Consider the following 26,788-nt stretch of genomic DNA (forward strand, 5'->3'; position numbering starts at 1 on the left):
GGAGGGCTCCTTTTTCTTTTTTTCTTTTTTGAAGTAGGCCTCTTTTAAGTAAGCAGATTCCAGAAATAAAAAAGGCACAGTGGTTAAATGCTCTTTGCCAGAGTTGCCTTTCCATTTTAAATGTGAAACAGATGGCATTATTGTAAGTCCTGAGCTGCTTTCGTCAAGGGGCTGCCTTCCTCTCTGCATTCCTAAAGGGCCTGAAAGGTCCCTGTAAGAAGAGCTCGAGATCTGCTGAGACCAGGGTATTCCCGCCGGGGAAGTGCACCGCGTCTCCTCGGGGAAGGTGTGAGATCCGAATGCACTGAGGTTTTTGCTATAAAGACCTGGAGACGTCCCGATCCCGGAAGACACACAATGTAGGGCGGTAGCTTCGAGGTCCTTGTCGGTCTTCGCCCTAACATGCTTCCTGCGGGACTGGAACAATCGGTCCTGGAGGGAGGCCCCCCGGTCCCCATTGAAGGTGCCGGCCAGCCCGAGCGCTCCTCGAAGTCCTGGGACCCAACACGGCCTCTGCTGGACTGACTCGCTGGGAGCGCCTCGGGCCAGTCAGTCAATCTGATTGAAAGTCGAGCCATGAAATCAGAGTCTCGAGGTGGGGCCTGTGTGGGGACGTCTCTGAAGTGGGGTCAGGGCTTAGCACTCGGCCCTGGAGGTCTGGGTCACCCGCACCTTCATGGCCAAGAGTATACATTTATATCATTTATATATTTACATCATAAATGTATATCCTCTCATATAAATTTATATCTATTTCAAATATTCTTTTGATGTTCCCATCTTGACATTTTTGGCTAAAGAAACAGCTGGAAGGAAATGCAGGGAGCCCGCAACCATCCCTGTCCTCTGTGGGGTGACCCCCAGCTGTGGGGCGTGGGGGGCAGCGCGCCTGTCGCAGGGACCGCGTTGGCGCATTCTGGCTGACTGCCGATGCGGCATCACCGGGTCTCTTGGAATAACAACGTCTGAGAATAGCAGCGCTCGCCGTTGTGTATGTGATGGGACGTGTGTGTACAAAACCAGCGGGAAGTGGTGTTCCGCGTGCATTAGAAGCAGCACGAGTTCACCGAGACGAGCTTGCGTCGGGCGGCCCGGCACTGCACTGACGGAGAGGATGGGGCAGAGGAGGGGTCTTGCTCAGGGTGGGACCCCCGCGAGGACCTTGAGCGCAGGGCGCCAGCGGCGGGCGCCCAGAGGAAGTGTCGAATCACCGAGGAGAAGCAGGTGCCGATGAGGTGCATGTGAGTGTGTGTAGCGTGAGTGTGTTCTAGCCCGATACCGCGTAACCAGACAGCAGCGGGGACTACGCAGAAAACAGCTACGCCCTACGAAAGCCTGATTTGTAAGGGATGGGGGAACAGAGGGATACAGAGCGACATGGACCGAATTTCGCATCCGAGGCAGCGTTTCTCTTAGAAGCCAGTTGCGGCCGGAGAGCACCGTGCTCGCCGCAGCTCTGAGTCTGTGCTGGGTTTCAGGTACAACGTCTGCATTCTGGCGTACGGACAGACGGGATGTGGGAAGAGCTACACCATGCTGGGTCCACATTCTGAGGAGGAGTGCGTCCCAGCGCGGGGCCCGCACAGCGACCTCGGGATCCTGCCCAGGGCTGCCGGGGAGCTCTTCAGGTACCTGGGGGCAGGGAGCGCGGGAGGCGGCAGCACCGCGAAGGGACACGGCCGAGCGCCCCCATTCACAGAGACCGCACCTGATGCTCCTACCGGAACACACTATGGTCCGGTGTTTAAATACTCAGAGCCTTGGTACCACAAACACTAGAAATTCTTATGGCACGTTCATGTTGAAATTCTGTCGTCAAGATAAAACTTTTTAAGATTTTATTTACTTATTTTAAGGGGGTGGGGCAGAGGGAGAGAGAATCTCAAGCAAACTCCCAGCTGAGCTTGGGGCCCGACTCAAGGCACGATCTCACAACCCTGAGATCGTGACCTGAGCTGAAATCAAGATTGGACACTTAACCGACTGAGCCACCCAAGCACCCCCAAATCAGAACTTCTTGAAAGAGATCCCTAGCTAGACAGTTTCCCTGACCAGAAGAGGGTGGAGCATGGAGGTTTTCTGTCCTAGAAGGGAGGGGGACAGAGGGAGACCCCCACTGTCTTTTCCTTACCTCTTGGCCCTGGAAAGAGTAGACACATCTGGTTTTCTTCTTCGGAGTTACAGTGAACTGGGCATGTTGAAGATGCTTCTGTTCTGGGGAAACATTTCCGGAAGAAACCCACCACATTTTCATGATTTTACCAATACAGTCACTCCCAGAAAACGTTAGTAACAAGTTGTCCTTGCAGCCCAAGTTACCAGGGAATGCGGGAATAAAGCTGTGACATTCCATCCTCTAGGCCTGGACGCTGACTGTCCCTGCCTCCAGGGGCTGCTGTGCAAGGTACCCATTCTCGCTTTGCTCACCCTGCTTTGTAAGTGCTGTGGGCACACTCCGCGACCATGTGTGGTAGTTCCCAGGGAGACGGCCAGCGCCTCGAGAGAAGCCGTCTTCCAGCAGCAGGTGTCCCAGGGAGCCAGGGACGTTCTGTGCTGCCCATACCCTGAGATTCGGTTCCTGTCTCTGTCTCCTTGCCGAGCCCTTTTGTGTCTTAAAATTAGACACTTCTACACAGCCTAACATCTTGGAGCCTCTTCAAACTGATATTCCTTAAGTATTAGTGCGCACAGACAATGCATCTATTAGGTTTACTTGTGCTAACTACTTCTGAGAAGCACCTGTCAGGACAGGTGAGGCTGTGCCATGTAACAACCATTCCAGAAATCTCAGTGGCCACGTGGTGAGGCCGCCCCTCCGAGTGTGTACCTGTGTGGTGTCAGAGGTGGGGAGGGAGGTCTGGGGTGTGTGACCAGCCCCGCGGACTTCTGGGAGGAGCGCTTCAACCCCGCCCTTGTTGCATCAGCCCAAGAAGGCACGTGGCTGCCTCAGAGTCCCCAGGGTGGGGCTGGGAATCTCCGGTCACAAAGACCTCCCTCTGGGGACACTGTACTCCATCAAGTGTTTGGTTTAGTGAGTCCCAGACATGCTCAGCAGAGCCAGGCCGGTGCTGTCCTCCTGAGAGACCTCACCAGCCAGCAGCCACGTTGGTTGGAAGCTAAGTAGTGGCCACGTGAGACCACGGCAGAGCTGCAGCAGCTCTAGGCTTTCCTGGGTGTCACGTGGAAAGAGGGGTCGCGGAGGGACCCTGGCGTTGGGGAGAAGATCTTGGTGTCTGCCACGGAGGAGAGGGGCTGGGGGCCGCCGCCCTTCCAGGCTCTGGGGCCCTCGCTGGAGCCTGCGGACCGCCCTTCCAGCGCCCTGTGCTCATTCGCTCCCTTGGCATCGTGAAGGTGCCTGCTCGGTGTGACATCCATTCCGAGAGCGCCAGCTGTCCACGTGGGTGGAGAGAAGTCAGCCGCATGGACGGTACGAATTGTGAAGTCACCAGCCACGGGTATTCCTTCCTGCTAAGCAGACTCTCAAGGCCCGGAAACAGCGCTGAGGCAATAAAGCATTGAGGCCTGAAGTCACGGGCGGGAGAACAGCGGGAGCTGAAATTTATGGGACTCCTGGCCTCTCGTCTTGCAACAGGGCCCCCACGGGCCCCCCAGGAGTCAAGCACAGCCTTGATGGCCCCGCAGATGGGACTTGACAGCTTTCCTGAGTCTTGGTTCATCGTATTCCCGGTGTGCGCCGTGTGCTTGCGGAAAGCTTGGTTTACAGACGCGCCTGTCTTACCCATAAGGACAGCAAACAGACAGCAAAGGCCTGGAAAGCGCCCGTGTAGGTCAGGAGGGAATGGTAGACGTGACGTCCCCAGCCTCACTGAGTAGTGAGGTCGCGTCACGGACGAGTGCTCACGTCACCTCGTTTCTGCAGTGGGCTCTGTGTCTTGAGTCGGGGCGTGGACTGAATGTGCTCCGGGCCCGTAGCGCAGTGGCCCAGGGCATGCCGGTCCTTCAGAAGGAAGTTAGAATCTCTGATTTTCCAGTTGCAGGGCCACAGGCAAGGCTTGCCTCCCTAGCCTCGAGTTCACCATTTGCAAAAAGCAAGAATAGTTGTCCAAACACAGAACATTCCTGCTGCCTTGTTTCCTACGCCCAAGCAGACTCGATCTGGAGAGGAGCGTGCTCAGCCCCACCCGCACGCAGGTGGGTTTGGGTGCCTGACTCAGAATGCAAGTCGTCCGTCTGTCTGCCCCAAACACAAGGCCGTAATGACCTCAGGCCTGGATACCAGGGGATGTTCTTGTGAACCCTTTACCCTAAGAAGTCTTGCTCTGGGACTCCTGCGGTTACCAGAGGAAGGCACTCCCCTGCCATTGTATTTTTATTTATTTATGATTTAAATTCCATTAGCCAGCAGTACATCATTAGTTTTCGGTGTAGTGTCCACGACTCATTAGTTGCGTCTGACACCCAGTACTCGTCACCACACGTGCATTTTAAACACAATGAATCCCACCTGGGGATTCTCTCTGGCTCCTTCCAAGCCGGGTGCTGGCACCGCGTCTTTGTGGCAGATCTCAGCTTATCAGCCAATGTTAGGGGGCTTTTCTACCTGCCAGGCCGAAGGCACAAGGAGTACAGAGAACACACGTGGTAATTTCCGGCCCTCAAACAGCCCAAAACGAACACAGACAGGACCCAAGAGAATGCGCAGGATGAGGGCGGCCGCCCCCTGCCCTGCTCGGGGCCTCGTAACCCCTTTCTGACCTCACGGGAGCCTCACGTGTTTTTACCACACCGCACTGGGATGGTTTACGTGAGCCTCCTGCCGACTGAGCGCTCGGCTCTTCAAGGCAGAGACTGAGACCACTTTTCAGCACTGTTTGCAGACCCTAGCGAACTACTGCGTACCAGAGGGGCCAACGAACCATGCATGCAGCAGATCAAGAAAATGTTAATTTCATGGAAGAAAATCTTCAAATCAACTCCCTGGTATTATGTAGATAAGAAATTTCGAATTTGGTTTTGTGAGCCTGAAGCCACGGCCATGGACACGAGGGGATGGAGCCACATGCAGAGGTCAGGTTTACGCGTGCGTGTCCTCGAGAGCGGAGGGGGACGCCCAGCCCCCAGCTCGGCTGACCTCGCTCTTCGCTCTTCCCACGGCTACTCTTCCTAGACTCTTCTCCTCAGACCCCAGTGTGGGGGACGGTCCGAATCTGAACTCTGTGCCAAAAAGTATTTTTAGTGGAGAATTTACTTTTTTCTTTTGTCTCAGTCTTTCTCGTTTTCTTGACTGGATCATCAGAAGACATTAATGGCTCATTTTACTCTGGCCTCTCCGTAGCTCCTGAGTAAACTCAGTGTCGCCGTGCTTGCGTAAGACACACCAGGCTGCGTGCTTCCTCGGCAAAGACACCCTCCTCCCACGCTGGCCTTCCAGCGCCGGATCCAGAATTTCTTTATGGACAGGAAAGCACCTTAGTCAGACTCAGATGGTCTCACTGTGCACATGTCAGACAGGCACTGATCCCCAGGAGATAGGGGCGGCCTCCGTGGGCTGTGTGGGGAGGTTAGTGGAAAGGCGCCAGCAGAGACGTGGGCGGGAGGAGTTGGGACGGTGGTCACTCTTCCTCTAACTGGGGTTATGGGGTTTTCTCTAAGCGGGTCGTATCTGTATTTTTAAACCTTTCCATGGTCAGCACATAGCACTTTACAATTTGAAACAGAAGACGATGTGCAGCCTTGTAAGAGGCTGGGTAGGTAGTCAGGAGGTCACGGGCAGGACTTGGCTGGAGGAGTCCGCTCTCGGTCCTCCCTGGGACAGAGCAAACCCCAGCCCCGGAAAGGTGCTAAGAGTCCTCCTGTCCTTGCAGCTGGCTTTGGGCTTCTGCGTAGTGATGAGACTCGGGCCAGGGGCTTTCCGCATGGAGGCCCATCCCCTCGTGGGCTTGGGATCCTAAGGGTACCTGCCGACGGCTGAAATCATTCATTCAGATAAAGCAGCTGTTCCCTGGGCAGCTGCTTACCCTGCAGTTTGACCGGTGGTAAGACGGCGCCCGGTACTCACGGGCTGGGAGTCTCACTGCGTGTCCGGGACCCTCTCCTATGAGGCTGTTCCCCTACAGCTTTGTTCACGGGGCCGCCCAAGTCCCCATGTGGGCTGAGTCCCTTGTGTCCCCCAACCCCTCCCAGGCTTATTTCAGAAAACCCGTCAAGGAGCCTGAAGGTCGATGTGTCCATAGTCGAAGTGTATAATAACGACATTTTTGACCTTCTGGCCAAAGAGCGTTGCACAGTGGTGTCTGGGCCCAAGCGTGAGGCGCCGACCACCAAGGCCGCAAAGCGGGAGGTCTCTCCGCCCACCCGACGGTGAGTATTCGGCCGCAGCCCGGCTTCTCTGAGCGGCCGGCAGCTTCACCAGGACCCTGAGTACAACCCACGTGTTGGCCGGATCTGCACGCGTACCACTGAAAGGGTTCGCTGTGTTGGTGCACTTAGGACATGTCGTGCATTTTTCAATTTACTTTAGAAATTATCTTTTTAAAATCAATTAAAACAGACAAGTTAATTAACCTTTTAAAATATCTTGATGAAAAATGCATGGGACAGGTCCTATCCCCATACTCCAGATGAGGGAGCGAGCTTGGAGAAGCAGACTTGCCTGCGGTCCCAAGGTTCACTATAGACGTCTTCATCTCCACTTGTACATATCAGTATTTGATAGAATATAGTAATTATTCATCTTGTAGCAAAGGACATCTCCTCCTACCGATTAAAGATGCGTGTTCCCTGAATCCACGTCTGGGTGTCCGGTTTGCTCGCGGGGGTGGGGAAGGCTACCGCCCCTTGTTGATGAGGGCAGTGAGCCCGTCCTGGGATCTCAGAGTCAGTAAGGGAGGGTCTGCAGCTCTTTCTAGCATCTGAAAAACCCTACAGGATAATACATTTAACTGTAAGTTTGCACAACGTAACCAGAACTCCCAGCTTTTGACCAGTAAGACTCGGAACAACATAGGTCCTGCTGATGGGAAGTTCTAATTAGCGGTCATCTCTCACTAACTCAGAGAGGGGCTTTTATTGGAGTCCCCGGGGCTGTACTAAATAAACGAATGCGTGATGTGAACAGTCCTGAAACAGTCGATCATCCATCGTTCACGACACGTCGGTGGAAGGCGTTTGATTTGCTGCGTCTTATTTTGCCTAAGATACGCCTGAGTCCACTTTCTTGCAGTAGGTCCACTTGGTCTGTGTGACAGGGTGGGGGCGTCCCTGGCCGCCACCACGGGCGCGCCCCATCACTCCTGCGCTCTGCCAGGCCCGTGCACAGTGCGGAGGACTTCATCGCGCTCGCCGCCGGAAGCCTGCGGCTCAGGGCACAGCTCGCCACCCAAGTGCACGCCCGATCTTCCAGATCCCACCTGATAATAACGGCCACTCTAACCACAGCCCCCACCTGCAGCAGCCCCGGTAAGCGGCCGTGCGCGCCTGGGCAGGGGCATGGAATAGAAACTGCATGGATCCCCAGGGTGGGAATTGCAAACAGAGCTTAGGGGGATTGGGAACCCCGGCTGAGAAGAGAGGGGATCGGGGTGGGGGGACGGGAGGAAAGGCTTTTTTAGATAGGTTATGACACGGGGAGAACGGGCGTATTTGTATCTGGGAATATGATGACCGCGTCGTGAGTGAGACTGTGAGTGAGATTTGGGTTTAGAAGATCACAAACCAGTATATACAATGGTGCCAGTTACGTAAGAAAAGTAAGGCACATGTTGCAAGAGTCTGCACATCCTGGTCGGTGAGGACAGGGCCAGCACACAGGGTCGCCTGCGGGACTCACAAAGCACAAGGCCCCCAGGCTGGGATGGACGGGCTAAGGACCCGAATTTCTGCAGGCTCCCCATGCCAGAGCCCACTGGCGGGGGACGGCTGGTCCAGGGCCCTGCTTCACACGCGGTCACACAGACGCCCGGTCCCAGTGGGCGGCATGCCCCTGACCCCGTGGCCACCAAGGTGGCCCAGGCAAGGGAGGATGGGGGGGAATGCAGAGATTCCTGACCACCCTGCACCCCCTGAACTCGTCCCGACGAGTCCCAGGACCAGGTGCACCTGCAGGGAGGACGGGGCCATGCGTGGGCAGGTGCTGTCCAGGGAGCCCATAGTCACTAGCCACACATGAGAAGGTCGTGGAGACCAGAGTGGTTTTTATGTTCTTCTTGTGTTTTTCTATTTTTTTTGTAATTATGTGTATTTTTTTATGCTTTCCACAGTGAGTATATACTATTTAGGCTTTTAAAAAATCTCTTTAAGAAGTCTGTTTAGGAATAATGCTCGATGAAATGGACACATACTTCGAGATGAAGAACGGTTTTCTCAGGATTTCTTTGGGGGAAATAAACTGTGGAATTTACCTCCGTCAGGGCCCAGCGGGTATTAATTCGTGTCATAACCAAATATTTCCGGGAACATCATTCAGTGCTCATGGCACTACGTGGGCCCTGGCCTCCCCTCAAGGGTGGTGCACTTCCCTCCGCCCTTCCCTGTGTTACCCAGAGAGGCCCCTCCCTGTGGCCAGGCTCCCCCCTCAGCTGTCAGTCAGAGGAAGTCCCCTCTGGAGTGTGGTCCTTCGGGAAGTTGAGGGAGGCTTCGTGGACGTCACTCCTGGGTACATGTCACCCCCTTGCAGCTGACCGGCAGTCACATGGACCACCACTCGAGGGGCGGCCCTCCTGCGGCAGAGCCTCACCCGGGTCCCCGGGGGCCCAGGGACCCGCGGAGCAGGTGCACGCCAAGCTGCAGCTCGTGGACCTGGCGGGCAGCGAGTGTGCGGGTGAGCCCAGAGCAGGGGCCTCTGTTGGGGCGAGCAGGGTTGTGGGGAGTCCTGAGTGTGGTTGCCGTCTGCAGTGACCTCACACCGGCTCCTCCCAGTGGGCCGCTGTCTTTCCACAGCTGCCAGACGCACTCATCCCAAAGCGATGCCCTCCTCCACGGCTCTGCAGCGGCCAGCCCGTTCCCAGTCGAGGCCATGCAGGGTGTTGCGGGAGGACGTCGATGGGACTGAGGGTCTCCCCACTCAGTGCTCCTCTCCTGAGAAGCAACAGTTTTGCTTTTCCTGGTTCATTTCCTGAAGTTGCCGGAGAATTTGTTGCCCCTGCTAACCACGTGACTGGGTCTTTGCACTTTCCCAGGTGTGTCTGGAGTGACAGGATTGGCCCTAAGGGAGACTTCATTCATAAACCGAAGCCTGGCGGCCCTCGCAGATGTCCTGGGGGCCCTGTCCGAGCGCAGAGGCCACATCCCGTACCGCAACAGCCAGCTCACCCACTTTCTCCAGGACGTTCTCGGTAACGATAAGGCCCCCCCACAAGAGGCCCCAGACCACAGGACCCCCAGGGGGTGCCATGCCGCCCTGTCCCCTGCCCCGGCACGCCCACTCCCGTGGGGGGCTCGCTGCTCCTGGCCATACCTCCTTGGGGGACTTCCCAGCCCCCCAGGTCACTGTTGTCCCCCCGCAGTATTTCCAGCACTATCTTCAGTGTCGCTGTGCACTGGGCTGCTTGGTTTGCACGTGCCTGCCGAGCCCTCCAAGTAGGTCCTTGGCTCCTCACAGGGCAGCCTCCGTGTCCTGTGTCCCGTCCCGTCGGGCGTGTGGTGGGCTTCACAGCTGTGGGGACGCTCTGAGCCCGTGTGGGCGCACGGCGGTGAGCTGGGCCCCGTGCTGTGTCCCCTTGTTTGTGCCACACATTGGTTGCAGGTGCCAGAAACCCAGGCTGAGTTCCACACGGGGAGGGGACAGGTGGGGATCGTCTGCTCCTTTCCGAGCTGCAGCTTACCCTGAGGATAGCTGGGGGTAGAATGTTCTAGGCTTTCCAGGCATCTCCTCTCTCACTGCAGATGGGCTTTCTCCACAGGAAGAGGCCAGGCTGTTACAGCCTCTAAGAGGGCCCCAGGGCGAGTGGCTGAGAGCAAGGGGGCAGGGCCCACAGGGGTCACGTGCAGCCCTTGCCATGGCCTCCCAGTGTCTGCGCTATTTGCCTTCCCCGTCCTTCTGTCCTTCCTCAGCTTTTCCTTCCATGCTGCTCAGCAGCCCTGTTGTCCAACAAGCAGAAGCAACGGGCTGGGGACTGGGGGGCCCCGCCAGCTCGCGCCCTCGCCAGGAGTGGCCCAGCCCCACTGCGGCTTGCGCCTAGGCCCGCGCCCCCGCAGCCGGCGTCCCGACTCCACGCGGGCTCTGCAGTAGCTCATGATGCCGGGTTTTTCTTGGGATTCTTTTCACCTACTGTTGCTTCTTATTTTAAAGGAGGTGACGCAAAACTCCTGGTGATTCTCTGCGTGTCCCCCTCCCGGAAGCACGTGGCAGAGACACTGCGGTGCCTGGGGCTTGGGGCCCGGGTGAGGCAAGTCCAGCGAGGCCAAGCTGGAGGGGGCAGTCCGGCCTCCCGAAGACCCAGGTGAAGCAGGAGCAGGGGTCGTGTTGCATGTTGATGGGCTCTCCACCCTTACGATGAGTTTCCCATCATTACTTGACCATGTACGTGCCCCAGAATAAGCTCGTTTACTTTGGACTTCATAAGCCTGTTGTTTTCCAAGGAACCAGTGACACAGGCTGACCCATCATCCAGGAGCCGGAGACGCCCAGCAAGAAGCAGACGTGTCCCAGGAGCCCCGGGGGATGGGACTTGGGGGCAGGCGTCTCAAGGCTGAGCAGAAGGAGCTGTGCTGCTGCCGGCCGGCAGGGAAGGGGCGAAGACCAGACGAGGCCCCGGGATCAGAGCGCAAGTTCCGGAACCCCAGCCCTGGGCTCTCCTGCTGGCCGCCTGACCTGGACTAATTCCTTAGCCCATCAAGCCCGTCCCCTCATCTGCAAGATGCCAGGTCCGCACAAACACCCCATGAAGAGCAGATGTTTTATGTCATCATTCCTCCTCGTGATGACGCGTCGTCCCAAGCCGACGTCCCAGAGCTGGCCATGATGCCTGACACATGGCGGAGCACAGGCTCTGAGCGTGGGGCCCGTGGGTGGGATCCAGGGGCCCTGGGAACTCAGATGCAGAGCGAACACCCCCCCATTGTGGGCCGCGTGCTGATGAAGTGTGTGTGTGTCGCAGTTTCAGTGTAGTCATGGGGGTTGCTTCCGTGGAAGCCGCGCTGAGCCGTGCCCACGGGCGTGCGGGCGTCAAGACCAACAGGACACGTGGCTGTGTGCTCGCCGCGCATGTGGCCCTGGAAGTGAGGCCCAGACGCCGTTCCCCGCTGATGCGTCCGTAGCACAAGCGGCTTAGGTGTGCGGAAAATACGGTCAGACCGCAGCCTGTCTTATGTGAGAGCGAGCAGAATGATTTTCTGGTGATTAGCACAAAGCCCGCAAGCCTGCTCCCTGCGTGTGGCTCCAGGGACGGGGTGCGTGGCCGTGCGGAGGGAGGCACGAGGACCCACGCCTGCCTCAGTGTCGCCGGGGCGGGGGGGGGGGGCAGCGCGTCCAGGGCCGCGGCTACTCACCGCCTTCCTATTCCTCCCCGCACCTCCCGGGAGCCCGGTTCCTGCCCGGCTTTCGGCCCACGTGGTGCGAGGCTGGGCACACTCAGGCAGGCGGCAAACGTGCCCCGCGCTGAAGGTAACGGGGCTGGGAGTCCCCTGTGGGAGGGGGACTCCGCAGACGGCGGGGGCGGGTTATGTAGATGATTGGGAAGGTGATAGATTGGCCGCTGGAGGACAGACCGCAATGAGTGTACGCTGTGAGCGTGACAGCGACAGCAGCACGTGGACACAGCATGCAAGCCGTGACTCAGACGTCAGCAGCACAGCTGCTGGTGATACGATTTTCCAAAGAGGTGAAAACCCAGCAAGGTCACGGACAAATCCGTTTTAGAGGCCCTGACGCGGAGGGGGTGATGGTGACGGTGACTGAACAGTCGCCCCAGGCTTCATGGGAAGCAGTGCAGGGCAGTCTTCGCCTGCGAGTGTCAGATGGGTGTTAGCAGGTGGGGAGGGTTGTCCTGTCACTGCAGGATCCCCGTGGCAACCTCACACCCCCCAAGGCTCCGAGACGCCCCCACGGCTCAGAAAGATCCAAATGTCCGTGAGGGCAGCCCTAGAGCGGGTGTGCGTCCCGGGAGCCTCTCCAATGCAGCCTGTGCGGGACACGTTGCTTGCGTCCCAAGGCAGGTAGGGGACCGCGCCGGGCGGGCTGGAGAGTGATGAAGTGGGTCTTTGGCCACTCTTCAGGGCGCAGCCCACTGCCCAGCAAGAACTTTCTTCCTCGCACGCACTGTGAGTGGCCACCTCCGCACCGTCCGTCCCCTCTGCAGCCCAGCGTCCCGTGCCTGCCACCCCGACGCCCCCTCAGGACTGTCCTGCGAGATGGTCACTGGCCTCTGGAAGCTGAGGCAGTGACAGGCCTCACTGTGGGAGCATCGTGGTGCCCACTCCCGACAGAGCAGGGACGGGAGCATTTGGGGCAGGGGGAGTGCGTGCGCACAGGCTCACCGTGTGAATGCACACTCAGGGCCTTTGTCAGCACGTGGCCATGGCCGTGGCCGTGGGAGCCCCCAGGCCTCAGGGTGGCGGAGTGCCCGGCCTCGGGGCTGCTTGTTCCGTGTTGTCCTGGTAATCGCGCAAACCTCGCCTCTGACTGGGTGTGTTTGGCAAAGACAGAGAACACTTCGTCAGTGGAGGAGGGGACGTTGAGCCTTGGCCTTGGGGTGGGTGTCACTGTCCGGATGCCAGAGTGGGTCCTAGGGCTTTAGGGCCGCACGAATCCCCGGACCTTCCCCTGCTCCTTGTACACAGCCTGCATCTGTCTCTGCCGCCTGCGGGGCCTGTGTCTCCCGGAGGTGAGGGCTCGCGTGCACAGGAGGGAGAACATGGGGGGCACCCACGGGGAGCCCGTGTCCCACATGCCCTGACGCACGCAGGGCACCGTCTTCTCCGGGCACCCAGGGCCCTCCACTCCCTACCTGACAGCCGCCCGCTGGAGACCCAGCCGCTGGGGACACGACAGTGAACGCGGCAGAGCCCCCCGGAGACTGCAGAACCAGGATCGGAATTAGTCCTGCCCCCCTCCCCGCTCCCTTCCCCTGACCGCCCCTGCCCCGGGGACAGAGCGCCCTGACCTTCCTCAGACACTGTTCAAGCCGCTGTACCGAGGGCACGCTGCGCACAGGGAGCCCCCGCGCCCCTCAGGGCTTGTCTACCGCATTCTTGGGACTGGCTCACGAGGACGGCTTTCTCTCCCTTGCTTGGTGCCCCCACCCCCAAGTGTATTTCAGGGATGCTGAACCACCAGCGCTGGTCACGTCCCCCTCCATGCGCATTTTCCCTGCGTGCCGTGCCATAGCTGGAGCCGTGGTGTCTGCTGGCGACAACGTAGGAAGGCCAGGGCTGCAGGGAGCGCGGCCGCGTGGGCGTCAGCGGGAGGGGTCCCCGGCACACTGTCTGGGAAACCCCGCCCCTGGCTGTGGGGGGGGCAGCTGCAGGGTGAGGCCCGGGGCCAGGGCGGCGGGGGCTTGAGGGCCAGAACGGGGACAGCTGGGGGTTTCCCGCGGGAAACAGTGAGGTGACGGATTCCAAAGGTGCTGAGTTAAGTACTTGGATAGAATAGAGAAGCATCCAATGAGAACTCTTAAAAAGTCAAGAGCACGAACAACCCCGAGACCCCGGGGCCCTGCCACACCCCCTGTTCTGAACTCCAGGCTGAATACGGGCTGAGGCCCCCCGGTGCTCCGCCTCCCGGTGCTCGAATGCTTGGGGGCAGCGGGGCAAGCAGGGGGGCCACAGGCCTTCCTCTGCCTCCCCCACCTCCTGGAAGCCACTCTGTCCCCGCCTGGGGGTCAGTCACCTGTGAACTCCACACCCTTACCCCCCAGACCCGACCTGCACCCCTTGGCTGGGTCCCCGTCCTGCTGCCCTTCCACGAGGGGCAGTGGAACCAACCCTTGCGGGGGGTCAGTAGTCTTAGCCACCTATGGTTAAAAACGCCTTCAATCTGCAAATTTTAGAGAACCACGTAGCCATGTGCTGATGGGCCAAGGCCGAACTCTGATGGGCCTCGTGACCCCCCTGCTTCCCTCCTCGGAGCCCCCGGCCACTGTGCCTGTGGCCAGCTCCTCTCTACAATCCCCAGGTCTCCTGGACAGACGCCCTGGTCCCCAGTCTGCTCTTCTCCTCTGCCGAGCTTCAAAGCCCACGCAGCGGCTCTGGGGCAGCCCGCCACGGAGTGGCTAGCCTTTCCTGAGAAAGGACGTCCTGTGCTCGGGATTCTGTCTCCCAAGGAGGTTGGCCTAGGTGACCCAGGGGCCACAGGGCAGAGTTCACCAAGCCTAAGTGAAGGTTAGACATGCCCTCTGGACTCCTGGGTCCATGACTTCAATGGTCTATGGGTCCCCCGAGAGCCACAGGCGCCTTGCACGGGCAGCCGGCCCAAGCAGAACTGCCCCCAGGTCCATTTGCCCTGTCCTGCATCCTAGCAGGGCGGCAGCCAGTGCTCCCCAGTGCACGCCCGACTCCCCTGGCCTCACCCCAGGGTAGGTAGGGTCGCAGCAAGAGCAGGCAGTTGGCCAGGGATCTGCATCACACCAGCCCTCAGGGGTTCTGTGAATCTAGACCTGGTAACCCAGCCTCTGGCCTCCATCAAAACCTGGCCCAGGCCAGGCTGGAGAGGATAGTGGTCAGCGCTGGCCTACACTTTCCTGAGCCGTCTGCCCACTCCTGGGGTCCAGAGAGAACCTGGGTGGGCTTCCTTTCCGGCCCCATAGGCTGTAGTGCAGGGAGACGTGTGGGCTTTGCCCGTGCCCTGACCTGCCACAGCCCTGCGGGGCCACACGACCCTCGTCACCGGTGGTCACCCGTGGTCTCGGGGTGTAGGGGAATCAGCCCACTTAGCAGCCCCAAGCGAGCCCCGACCTGCCTCTTCTCACAAACCATCCATCCCTACTAGTTAAGACCCATTTTCCAGGAAAACATCTGTTTTGCCTGAAAGACAAAGTCCTAATCTACACAAAGGAGAAACTGGTATTTCTGACTTTCCGGCCACTCTTGCCTCCGCTCTGTGTCTGGCTTTCACTTTTTCCGGGTGGGCAGGAGTGGGGAGAGCTGGAGACCACCAACCCGGCCCCCTCTTGGCCTCTAATTGTGCTCCTCGCTCAGCCCAGCAACCCGACATTACCCAGTGGTTAACAGACACTTGGCATAATTTTCCTTGTCTGTCCATGGGGCCTGGAGGAAGGACAGAAATAGGAGCCCCGCCTGGGTTCTGGTGGTTTCTTGGGGTCAGCCAACGGTCCCTGCTGCCCCTTCTGCCAAGGACACAGGGCACTGGGCCTGGCCTCCCTCCTCCTTTGGCCCCAGCCATTCACAGATGGGTGGCATCCGGGGCGATGGGAGATGGAGCCTGCATGGGAGCCCCAACTTGCACCAAGAGTAGCCGGTCAGAAACCACATGGCCCTGAGCACGCGGGGCTGGTCCAGCCCCTCCCAGACACCCAGGCCTGCAGCAGCGCGGGGCTGAGGCCCACAGCGTACCTCCAGCACCCTCTTGTGGCAGCTGGGACAGACGTGGCATCCCCGTGGGCGGTCTGCCAACCCCTATCCACTCACCACGTCTGCTCACCCTCCCGTGTGCACACGTGGGCCTGTGTGCGGGGCCGGCCCGCCAGCTCGTTTCTGCCCCAGCCGACACCTTCTCTGTGCAGCAGCAAATCAGTCTGCTGGGCTGAGCTCTCGTGCCCACGTTTTCTTTGAAGGAAAGGAATATCCACGGACCTTAGACCAGAGCAGGCGCAACCCCATTTGTTACTATGGGGACAGGTCTTGTGATTTTGGAAACTCATGGGAAGCAGCAGCCCCAGACGGTTCTGGATGCCCTTCTCCCACCCTTCAGGCCCCGCCTGCTGCCTTGCTCGGGGGGGCCCCCCCTCAGCTTTTTCTCTTGTGGCCACTAGACTTGGTGCCCTTGGTAGCCCAGGGCCGGGTACTTCCTGCACAGGGACCAAACGGGCAGCCCAGAGAGCCTGCCCCACCACCCCTGACCCTGGCCAGCCCCTGCCCAGGCCTGGCCTGTGACGTCTGTCTAGTGAGGGGGCCTGGGTGCGCATGGTGACCCCTGGCTCTCCCCGCCCCTCCAGCCCCCACAGCAGCACTACCCCTTCAGCAACTTCAGGCCACAGAAGGTGGGTGGAGCAGCCTGGCTTCTCTCTAAGGAACGCATCAGGTAACCATGAGCCCCAGGGGGCATGAGTGGCCCTCCACGTGCCCCTGTCCGGGAAGTGCTGGGACACAGCGTGTGTTCACAGGAGAAGCCCCCAGTGGACCAGCTACCAGTGTGACCGTGCAGCCCCGCCTCCTGGCCTGCCCAGCGCAGGCTGGTCCAAGTGTACGTGGGAGGTGTGGATTTAGTTCTTTATTACACGTGCCCAGTGTGTACGCACACAAGATTTCCTTTCACAGAAAGGGTCAGGAAGCCCAGCCAGAGGCGGCGTCAACCTTGCTGTATGTGTGCATGTGTGTGGGCGCACACACACATGCATACACACGTGTGCACGCACGAACACACATGCACACGCACACGTACATGCACGCATGCATACACACGTGTGCACACACGTGCACACATGTGCACACGTACATGCTCACACATGCATACACACACGTGTACACACACACACACACAATGGCTCGCAAACTCTGCCCTCTATCACCAAAATGAGCCTGAGCTGAGGTCCCATGCCCACGTGGCCTTCCCAGCACGAGCACAAGAGACACTGGGAGATGTCCCGGGCATAGGGCTGTGTGGCAGTGGGCTCCCCAACACCGCTGAGTATTCGGGACCACCAGACAGGCACGAGTCAGTCCATCTAGACCAAGGGGACAGCAGGTGTACGGGTGGGGATCCTGTGCAGGGGAGAGGCCAGAGGGACCCAGGTAAAATGAGCCGTACCACACCGATGCCCACTAGGAACCTCAGGCTCGGGGCTTGTTACGACCGTCTCACAGCCCACCGGCTCCAGAGCAGCTGCTCTCGGGGTCTCTGACGGGATGCAGGGGCCCAGCTGGGGTTAGGAGGCAGGTGCGATGCAGCCAGACCCCGCTTTTCCACCTGGGGACACAAGTGCTAGTCTGCTAACATGCACTCCGTCCACCAGCGGGCTCAGCCCAGCGACTCTGCACCATCCAGGTGGCGGGGGGCTCCAGGAAGGCCACCTGCAAGCAGGGTCTGGGGGGGAGGGGAGCATGCCTCCACCCCAGGGAGCCACCCTGCCTTGGAAAGGAAAGCACAGCCCTTAATTACAGCGAATCCTCCCAGCCTGCTCCTGAGACACACGGTCCAACCGCAAGCTAGCCGCTGGGGCTGGGCTGTGCACCTGCTGTCACAGGCTGCCTATGCACTGGCCTCTGAACGCATGGATGGTTCAGCCCTGAGTGAAGGTCAGCTGTCCCTCAAAAGCACACTTTTCCAGAACCTGCTACCGCATGAACGGTAAAACCGCCCAGCTGTTCGGGTGTGAAGCCTCCAACGGGAGTCAGGTGAAGCTGGGAAGAACCTCGCCAGACATGGAGGACAGGTCAGGTGCGGAGGGTGGGGCTGAGGCTGGTCCCTGCTCCACCCCATCTCACCTGCAGTCTTCTGACCCCTAAGGGTAACCAGCACTGTCCCAGGCCGGGAGCCCTGGCTGCTCCCGTGTGACCTGTGGTGGGAAAGGACCGGGACACTTGGGCTCTGTCTTAGGGTGCAGAGGGAGGAATATGCAGTGTGTAGATCGTGGCTAGCTGCCTCTGGTGGGCCTAGCTGCCTCTCTGGCTTTACGAGCTCTGCAGGGGCCCAGAGTCCAGAGGATCCTGCGGCTTCAGCCATGGTGCCTCTGGGGATGTCTGTATCCTGGGGGTGGTGGACAGGGGTCATCCACCAGCCAGGTCTGGGGTGACAGCCAGAACCACACCTCACAGACAGGGATTGCAAACAGAGTGGTCTAGCAGAAGCCTGTGGCCAGAGCTGGGACCAGCGACCACGACCATGGTTCAAAGGCTCCCAGAAGGCTGTGCACTTAGTCTAACCACCCATCACGGGTCAGTGCAGAGAGAACCTGCAGGCGCACAGCGAACACCTCTTCCTTCCCAGAACAGACAGGGGGAGGGCAACCTGAAGGGCCAGCACGGCCCACCCCCCACTCGCCGGGAGACTGTGTGGTCAAGAAGACTTGACTTCTGCCTCCTGGTGACCCAGATGGATGGAGCTGGGGCCGTCATGGTTGGCACGAGAGTGGGACCCTCCCCTCCAGGTCCGACACCAAAGCCTGCTCCTCACACTGACAGGTGAACGTGCAGGAGGAAGGAGTGCAGGCAGCGGGCCTCTGTCAGCCAGGCGGTGGCGGGAGCCTCCAGAGCAGGAAGGGGTGAGGGCCGGAGACAGTCCTGCTGTGGGAGGCTGCCAAGCTGTGGGTGAGGTGTGGATCAAGCCCTCTGCGTGGGTGTAGCCGTGCTGTGTAGACAGAGCCCCAGGGGGACAGGACTTGCCACATGGATGAGCCATGCTGTGTAGACGCAGCCGTGCTATAAAGACAGAGCCCAGGGTGGATGAGCCGTGTCTCGTGGATGCAACAGTGCCGGCTGGACAAGCTGGGCAGCGTGGATGAGCCCCAAGTGGGCGGAGCCACATCTGCAGGCATCTACACCACGAACTCCTGTGGGAGCTGGTCGTCCTTGCACAGGACCAGGAGGAGGCTGTTCGTGGACCTCACCGCATGGGTTCCCGGCAGTGCGTGGTCCGGGCTGCGGTGCTGTGGGTCTGCCTCTGGCATCTGCAGGGGAGAGTGAGGGTGCATTCTGACTTCCCGCCTGCCTCTCCATCTCTTGCCACCCCCCCAGTTCTGTCCTCCCTGAGAGCACACACCAGCACCCCTGGCTGGGGAGGCCCGCACGACGGCCTTTTGCCCCCGGCCCCCAGAGTCCCTCATCTGGAGGCTCCCGCCCCGCCCTGTCCTCACTGCAGCCTGCAGGGCCCACTGTCTACACAGCCCTCTTCTTCTGTCCTCCCACCTCGTGCCACCCGTGGCCGCAAGCTCTGTGGGCAGGAGTGGGGCACAGGCCATGGCCCCTCTGTTCTCAGCCAGGACAGCTCGGGGAGGGAGCGGCTCCTTCGCCGTGGGCTCCTCTCTCCCCTCTCCTATCCTGGAGGTGACCCCTACAGGAGGTGCCTGGGTCCCCGCTGGGGCCCTGATGCAGAGCCCACCCCTGTCCCAAGGGGCCTCGGGGCTGCTGGGTGGGGGGCTTGTAGCCCTAGGCTTTTTTCTTCCTTTGAACTCGGACGTGGTTACTATTTGATCGATTCTGGGATAAGATCCGGAGGCCTCCTCGGAAGTCGAGAACAGCTTCCCACCCCCATTTCCTGTGTGAGGAAGCCCGTCCAGTGCTGGGGCTCACAGATGGGCGCCCCGGGGCCCGTGCAGGTGGGGGCCCAGCGAGCGCCCACCACACTGAACTGCAGCAGGCACTTCCCATCCCGCAGGGCGGCTCATGCCGCAGAGAGGCCGTGCGGGGCTGGGGGATACAGGCCGACTCATCGCTCTTTGGCTGCCATGTCCTGTCTGCCATCCCTGGGCCGTGAGCCCCCAGCTGCGTTGGGAGCTGACCCTGCCCAGGGCACTGTGGCTTTTCTCCCCCTCCCTGGGTCTAGCTCCGTCCCTCTCTGTGAGTCCCATCACAGCCTAATGTTCTCTCTGTCCAGGGAGCCATCCCCAGGTCCGCTCTGAGCAAGGCGGGTACCTCCAGCCCATAACCACTGGCGTCGGTCCCTCCTCCCGCCCTGGGGAGCCTGGAGCAGCCCCTCGAGGGCTTGCCACCCAGGGATGGTGGACCCTGCCCCCCCGGCGATCACCCAACCAGGGAGGCGGAGGCCCAGGGGAGCCAGCCCTGCCCTGCTTTGCTCCCCCGGAAGCCTTCCGCTCCCCCACTGCCTGACTGCAGGTCCGGGGATCTCTCCCCGGGGGCCTCCAGTGAGCCTGGGCAGGCCAGGAAAGCAGGTGCAGGAGCCGGCCTGGGGCTGCCCGGCATGGGGCAACATACCTGGTGTAGGGCCTTGGCACTCCTGCCCCTCACCCCGGTCAGCGGGACCTGCACGACTGCCGTGGGCCCTGGGCCAGAGGCTGTGAGGAGGGGGTAAGGTGTGAGCAGAGCCAGGGACGAGCTCTGCAGCCCACCCTTTTCCCTCCTCCCCTGGGGACTCTGACTTGGGACCGGGAAGGGACTGGGAGCCTCCATGCACCCCTCCTCCAGGGGCCTTGGCCTGCAGGGGTGGTGAGAGAAGGTGGTCTGCAATCATACACCGGGTCCTGCGTGCTCCCCACGGAGGTGTCTGAGCCCCCTTGAATGTGCGAGGCTTTCCGTGGGCCACAGTCAGGGCCCCCCGGGTTCCTCCTCGCTCAGGTGGTCCTTGCCCGTGGAAGCGACAGCCCCGGCACAGGACGCCTTCCCGTGGGGCCCCCGCGGGACCAGCCCTGCAGGGGCCCTCCGCCGTAAACCAGGCAAGGGTCCTAGCCCTCACCGCCCCCCCGCCCCAAGCTCTCACTGCCCCCTCCTTCCTCTCTGGTAGCCCGAGTGCTTTGGTTGGCCAAAGGCTCCGATGTCCAGTCAAAACAGGCTCTTAACTGGGCAAACCCCGTATTATTATTGTTATTGTTCACAGTGGACTGCAGACTGCAGGCTTGGACAGAAACGCAGATAGAAGCCACGTGGTCCTTTACCAGCAAACCAGACCACCTGACCCCGGCTGGCCCTAGTGACCAGAGGTGACTCTGGGCGACCCGGCTGGCTCTGCTGTCCTGAGGTGACTCTGGGAGACCCCAGTTGGCCCTGGTGACCCGTGGTGACTCTAGGTGACTCTGAGTGGTCCTGGGTGGCTGGGACCTGCAGCTGGTCCCCACAAATGCCCGTCACGTGCACAGCTGAGGGTGCTGTGGATGGTCAGGAACAGCAGAGTCAATGGGACCTTCCTGGGGTGACAGAGAAAGCATTCCAGGGCCCTCACACACCCAGCCACTGCAGAAACAGCCCTGAGGGCTAAGCTGAACAGACACTGGGTCCTACAACTCCTGGAAACCTCTCGTCTCGTGGCCTCACCAGCCCCGTATGGCTGGATGTGACCTCACGGGCCCCGTGGGGCTAGAGAAGGCTCTGGCTGAAACACTCCCTGATGTCTGGATGATGAGGGAGGGGCACTGGCCAGGTCGGGCTCCCGAAAGTCCGAGGAGCCTCTTGTGACCAGCTGCAGAGAAGGCCGAAGGACCCCACCACACCACACCCACACCGAGGACCCGCTGTTCTCTGACCACAGGCCCAAGGCCACCTCATGGCGGGGGGGCCTGGTCATGCTGGGGAATAGTGAAGGGGTCACATAGAAATCACAGTCACGTGCAACCCAACCTCTCCGGGGGTGCGGTCCATGCGTGTCACCTTGGTGCCCACCACCGCGGCCCAGCCAGGGGCTGGCCGGGACGCACACTCACCATCTGCCCAGCCCTTCGTGTCCCCCTCGGGCCTGTCCCCGCTGCCACCGTCCGTGCAGTGGCTGCTCTGGCTGGTGCTGGAGCTGCAGGGTGGGGCCTCTGCACGGGGAGCCTCCGCACCCAAGGGCGCATCCACTGACATCTCCCCGGGCTCCAAGGGCCGAACGTCAGCCTCGATGCCTGATGTGTGGGAGCTGCTGTGGCTGTCGGCCGACCGGACGGACAGGCGGTGGGGGAGGTGCTGGCTGCTGCCCCCACTGTCCCTGCTGTCCCCGCTGTGAGGGGAGCCTGGGGAGCCCCTGCCGCCCGGGTCCAGGTCCAGGTCCAGGTCCAGCGTGTCGCTGATGTAGGACTCGCGATAATGCTTCTTCTCTGCGCAGGGACAGGAGGGACGGCCAGTGTAAGAGTGGGCACAGGAGGGGGACAAAGGCGCTGTCTTACCTTCCTGGAGCTGCTGGTGGCCACCAGTGGCTGTGGGGACCTGCCAGGCACCCTCACCTTCCACGGGCGCCGAGGCCCAGGAGGTGCAGTGCGAGGGAAGGAGTGTGCCGTCCAGGGATCACGGCCCTGGGTACCCACAGTTACAGCCCAGCCCACCCAGGGGGCCTCTGTCACCGCAGCCAGTTTGCTCCCGATACACGCCCGAGTAATAGTTCCCTGCAGCTTGCACGTGGTTCTCGGCTTGAGGGACCCCCACGCGGCGGCCTGCACATGAGCAGCACGGTCACAATCACGCAGACACACGTCACCCGATGCCACCCCGCCCCCTGAGAACGCTTTCCCAGAATCCAAAAGGTCCCCGGGCCCCATCTCCGGCACTGGGCTCCGGGAGGCGCAGCGTCGCCTCCTCCCGTTTCGAGGGGGACGCAGGAGCCCAGGGGCCAGCGCAGGCCCCCCTCTTGGTGCTGGAGCCCGGTGGGGAGCAGGCAGCGGGCTGGCGCGCACCTTCGGCCTCCTCCCGCTGCTGTAGCCTGCGCAGAGCGGGCTGCAGGACGAGCCGCAGCTGGTGGCTGGCGCCGAGCAGCCTCAGCAGGTGGCGGGAGCGCCAGGCGCAGCCCGTGTAGAACACCAGCTTCCGCGCCGACGGCAGCCCGTCCGGCCACACCTCGAACTTCTTCCCCTGAACCGAGAGGAGACGACATGCAACTTCATGGGGAGACCATGGGACAGCGCAAGCGCCATAAGCAGCAGCCGTAACCCCGAACTAGGAAGCCACCCCGTTAGTCCCAGTTCCGTGCGCAGTGGCGGCTCGGGGCACACAGCACCCTGCGCTCAGTTGTAAGAAGGTGGCTAACGCGTCCCCTCAGCCTTGGCCAACGCCATGGGGGTGCCCGAGTCCCAGGACGGGGCGCCAGGACTCGGTTACGCGCCCAGAGGAAGGGTCTGCCGCAAGCCTCTGTCCGGCGCCCCCGTCTGCAAGCTCCAGCCCCGAGAGCCAGGCCAGGCCCAGGGAGGCGCGGTGAGGCCAGGACAACAGGCACAGCGGCAGCTGGAGGCTGGCGGCCCCAGCGGTGTGTTTCTATGATGGACTCCTCATTTCCCTTCGTGTTCTCCCCACGGGAGATGGAAGGTCTCCTGGGATCGGAACGCCAGGGGCCAGGACAGGGGCTGCAAAGTGCTTCCCAAGGGCAGGGCCATCTATGCCCTGGACGCCCCGGGTGCAGGGGCTCGGCCTGCGCCCGCACCCCCACAGAGGACGAAGTGCCCAGGAGATGGCCTGAAGTACAAGTGTGTGCTGGGCTCTCCTGGAGGCTGAAACCCCTCCCACTTTGCCCCCCTCAGACACGTACCAAAAACACCACCTTCCCAACGTGGGACCAGGGGAAGTCATAGAGCAGCTCCGGGGCATGGCTCGTCTCCTGCAGAACCAGAGAGCCGCTCAGGAGGGTCCACTAGAGGACGAGTGTGGCCCTTCAAGGGGAAGGAGAATGGGGAGAGGGGAGTGACTGAGAGGGGGAAGGAAGAGGGGAAGAAGGTGGGGGTTGAGAGTGGAGGAAAAGGGGAGAGGGGTAGAGTAGGGATTGGAGGGGAGTGGGAGGGAGGGAGGGCGCTCCACCGGCTCTTCCCCAGCACCTGATAGATTTGCATTCCGTTGAGGGTCAGTCCCAGGATGACCGTAGGTCTGTCATCCTTATCCTAAAAGAACACCAACTTCAGAGAGGCCAAGAGCCCTGTGCCTGGGGTGGTGGGTGGGTCCCACCACGGACAGCAGGATCCCATTTCTCTCTGATGCTAGAGGCCTATTACCCACCTCCCTGCCTCCTTCACCAGCCCTAACTCTCCTGTCCCCACGTAGGTGAGCTCCTGAAGCCCCAGTCATGAGCCATCAGCCCTAACTTCCTCCCAAAACAACCCGCGTTGCATGCAGACCCCGGCAGGAAAACACCAGCATCAGCCCCATTCAGCAGATTGTCTCCTTCCCGCCAGCTAGAGGCCGGGCAGCTCTCATCACAGGGAAGCCCAGTGGGGTCGGGCCACCACCCCACCCAGGTTGAACTGACTCCACACTCTGGAGCTGGAATGGCGCCCCACCCTGACAAAGCCACCCTTTTACTACAGTAGTGGGGACGCTGTCTGCCCTGTCCCGGGGCTGTGTCCCAGCTGCCCCCAGGCTCTGCTCATCTGGGGCAGAGGCAGCTCTGAGGTGGCCTCAAGTCCCGGTTCGTCCACGCCCTGACCTTGTAGAGCCTGAAGAAGTGGACAGGCACGTCCTCGAGCCGGCAGGCCTCCCTGATGAAACGCAGCACGGCCTCCGTGGGGTTCAGGCCCCGCTGCTCACGGTGCATGGCGGGCGCGTGCCTGAGGATGTAGGCACTGCCCCTCCTGGCGACGATCTGGAGAAGAGGCACAGGCCCGTCAGGCCCGGCCTGCTCCCTCCTCCCCCCCCCACCCGCCCCTCAGCCGGCCCCAGCGCCGGGGCCACAGGTCCTCCCCTGGGCTGGCGAGTGGCAGGCGACGGGGGTCTTACCCACGGTGGAAAGTAGGCGTGCGGCTCGAAGTACCTCCCCACGTGCACTGGCTCCCGGTGGTTGCCCAGGTCAGCCTGCAGCCCGTAGGCCGCCAGCAGGAAGTAGGCCTCCTCCCGGTGGGCACACTGGGACCTCAGCACCCGCTCCTTCAGGTGACAGTAGTACAGGTGTCTGGCCGTCCTGTCCCTGGAAGGCAGCAGGGGGTCTGGGTGAGGGGCCGGCTCTGGCCGGGTTATCCAGGCACACCCGGTGGCCCTCTGGCTGCCTCGGGCCCTGAGCCCTCAGGGCTCCTCCGAGTTCCAGGAGTTCCCGTCCTTGTCACACCACAGGCCACTTTCCATGGTGGCACAGACCAACTTGGCCCGTGACCTCTGTGGCTGAGAGGCTTGGGCGACTCAATGCTCCAACCGGGAGTGCCAAGGTCAGACTCCTTCTCCAGTTAGGACGCTCCCCGGCGTGGTGGGTAGAGCTCCAGAGAAGAGCACATGCGCGGGGGCTAGCTGGAATCCACTGGAACGAGGAGCAGACCTAACCGACAGAAGCTCTTCCTTCTGCCGATTTTCCAACAAGAGGCAAGAGCAGGCTCCGATCTTCTAACACCATTGATATGGTTGGCCACATAGTGTAGGGCCACTGCCCTCCACCACCCTCCACTTTCCAGTTCTCCCATCGATGACTTCTCCAGACCCTTCCACACAACCACACGGCCCCACTCTCCAGAACCTTCCACACAACACATACCCCCACCCCCACCCTTCCTCCCCACCTGTCTGCCATTGGCCCACCTGCAGGAGCTCAGGGAATTCCTGGGGACACTGGCCCTCTTCTCCTGTCCCTGTTCCGGGAGCCACTCAGGTCCCTGGAGGGTCCTGGGGAGCTCTGCGATACCCTGTAAGCTCGGGGGTGGATCTCGCCAGAGAGCAGCTCCCACAAGCCAGGAGGGAGCCTGCCGGGGCGCCTGCCCGCTGACCCCTCCACCCAGGCACAGACGCCCGCGGGGGTGCCGCTGAGAGCCTGGAAGCCGAGGCCGGACGGCGCCCGTTGCAAGCACAGCTCTTCAGACCCCGCACGCCCGCAGGTGCAAACCCGCCCCGGGGAGGGAAGCTGCGGGCGTGGGAAGGACACACGGCCACAGCGGATTTCAGTTAAAAAGAATTCCTGTGGCCGCCCAGCAGCAGCGCCATCGTGCTTCCCACGACCTGGTTCCCGGCTGTTTTCTCCATCCCAGAGAATGTCCTTTGACCCCAGCAAGTTACCTCAGGAGCCTTCCGTTCTCCACGTAGAACTGCACCCTGAGGAAGGTCACGAAGGGCGCGCGGGGCCGCCCACTGTCCTGTGGGAGAAGCACCACGAGCTGACGGCGGGATGGGCCCTGGCGCGATGTCACACCCGGCTCCCCGCGTGGGCCGTTTCATGACTTTCGTGATGCTGTCTTACGTCTTGGAAGGACACCCCCCTGGCATGTCGTCTGCACATGCAGGGGCACCGCGGGCCAGCGACCGAGGCCCCGCGGGCAGCTCCGGGGCGGGCCGGCCCCAGGGACACGCGGACGCCGGCTCGCAGGGTCCGGGGACAGGCTGCCGCCCGATGTCTAACTTACTTTGTGTCCTTCCCGCTTCCAGTCCTTGGAGAAGTACTTGCTGAGCTTCTGCTCCAAATCCATAAACATGTACTCGTTGTCTGAGGAGAGAAGCGGGGTCTTGTCAGCCAGCCCAGTGCCTGGCGCTGCCCTGCGGTCACTCGTATCTGACGGACGCCCGCGGTGCGTCGTGGGTCGGCGAGCTGACGGAGCGCGTCACTATGTGTGCCGGCTCTCCCAGGTGGCGGGCGTGAGTGCCTCGTCTGCAGGAGCCCTCAGCCCAGGGCTCCTCTCCGGCCACCGACTGGGTCCTTCACAGCCAGAAACACCTGTGTGTCGGGAAACACTCACCAACCTGGAGCCCGCACACCTCTGTCCCTGTCTCTCTGCCCCTGTCTGTCTGTTCCTGTCTGTCTATCCCAGTCCCTGAGCTGCATGCAGAGGTCTCCTGCCTTGATTTTGACTATAGACCTCAGTCCCAAACATGTGCCCTCCTCACAGCCATGGGGTCACTGGAACATGACCTTCCACGACCTTCCCACCCAGAAGGTCCAGATCCCGAAGGAAGGGCTCCAGCCCCGAGACCAAGTCAGCTCAGCTGAAAGGACAGGCCACGCTGGGTGTGCACGGGGTGCTTGCCGCAGGTGGGGCAGCTCGGGCCTGCCTCCCTTGCAGAGAAGGAGTCTCGGGCATGGGGTGACCCCAATTCCTCCCTGGAACCTGCCTACCAGCTTGTTCTCAGCGAGGCCATCACGGATGTCCGGACTCAAAGGAGCTGGCCAGAAAGGGCCACTTGG

At 61.1% G+C, this 26,788-nt stretch overlaps 2 protein-coding genes across 5 annotated transcripts in view; one reads left to right on the plus strand and one right to left on the minus strand.

Moving 5' to 3' along the window:
- KIF25 (kinesin family member 25) overlaps nt 1-10,851 on the plus strand; it is a 35,070-nt gene extending 24,219 nt beyond the window's left edge. For 2 of the 4 annotated variants that reach the window (XM_008688457.2, XM_008688460.2), the window contains 7 exons: nt 1,479-1,628; nt 6,145-6,321; nt 7,268-7,419; nt 8,636-8,779; nt 9,138-9,293; nt 10,250-10,400; nt 10,540-10,851. In XM_008688457.2, the coding sequence (XP_008686679.1) occupies nt 1,479-1,628; nt 6,145-6,321; nt 7,268-7,419; nt 8,636-8,779; nt 9,138-9,293; nt 10,250-10,400; nt 10,540-10,549 (940 nt within the window). In that variant the 3' untranslated portion in view covers nt 10,550-10,851. The remainder of the gene's footprint in view (nt 1-1,478; nt 1,629-6,144; nt 6,322-7,267; nt 7,420-8,635; nt 8,780-9,137; nt 9,294-10,249; nt 10,401-10,539) is intronic. The other 2 variants (XM_008688458.2, XM_008688459.2) reach the window with 2 other exon arrangements.
- A 5,479-nt stretch (nt 10,852-16,330) lies between these two features.
- FRMD1 (FERM domain containing 1) overlaps nt 16,331-26,788 on the minus strand; it is a 34,992-nt gene continuing 24,534 nt past the window's right edge. Inside the window, exons 4-13 of the mRNA XM_040628066.1 lie at nt 26,013-26,092; nt 25,669-25,745; nt 24,412-24,598; nt 24,122-24,277; nt 23,517-23,579; nt 23,234-23,302; nt 22,389-22,563; nt 21,444-21,815; nt 20,005-20,084; nt 16,331-18,740 (exon numbers count right to left, since the gene is read on the minus strand). Of these exons, the coding sequence (XP_040484000.1) occupies nt 18,609-18,740; nt 20,005-20,084; nt 21,444-21,815; nt 22,389-22,563; nt 23,234-23,302; nt 23,517-23,579; nt 24,122-24,277; nt 24,412-24,598; nt 25,669-25,745; nt 26,013-26,092 (1,391 nt within the window). The 3' untranslated portion in view covers nt 16,331-18,608. The remainder of the gene's footprint in view (nt 18,741-20,004; nt 20,085-21,443; nt 21,816-22,388; nt 22,564-23,233; nt 23,303-23,516; nt 23,580-24,121; nt 24,278-24,411; nt 24,599-25,668; nt 25,746-26,012; nt 26,093-26,788) is intronic.

Source organism: Ursus maritimus, unplaced genomic scaffold (assembly GCF_017311325.1).
Source record: "Ursus maritimus isolate PB19 unplaced genomic scaffold, ASM1731132v1 scaffold_13, whole genome shotgun sequence".
Lineage (NCBI taxonomy): Eukaryota > Metazoa > Chordata > Mammalia > Carnivora > Ursidae > Ursus > Ursus maritimus.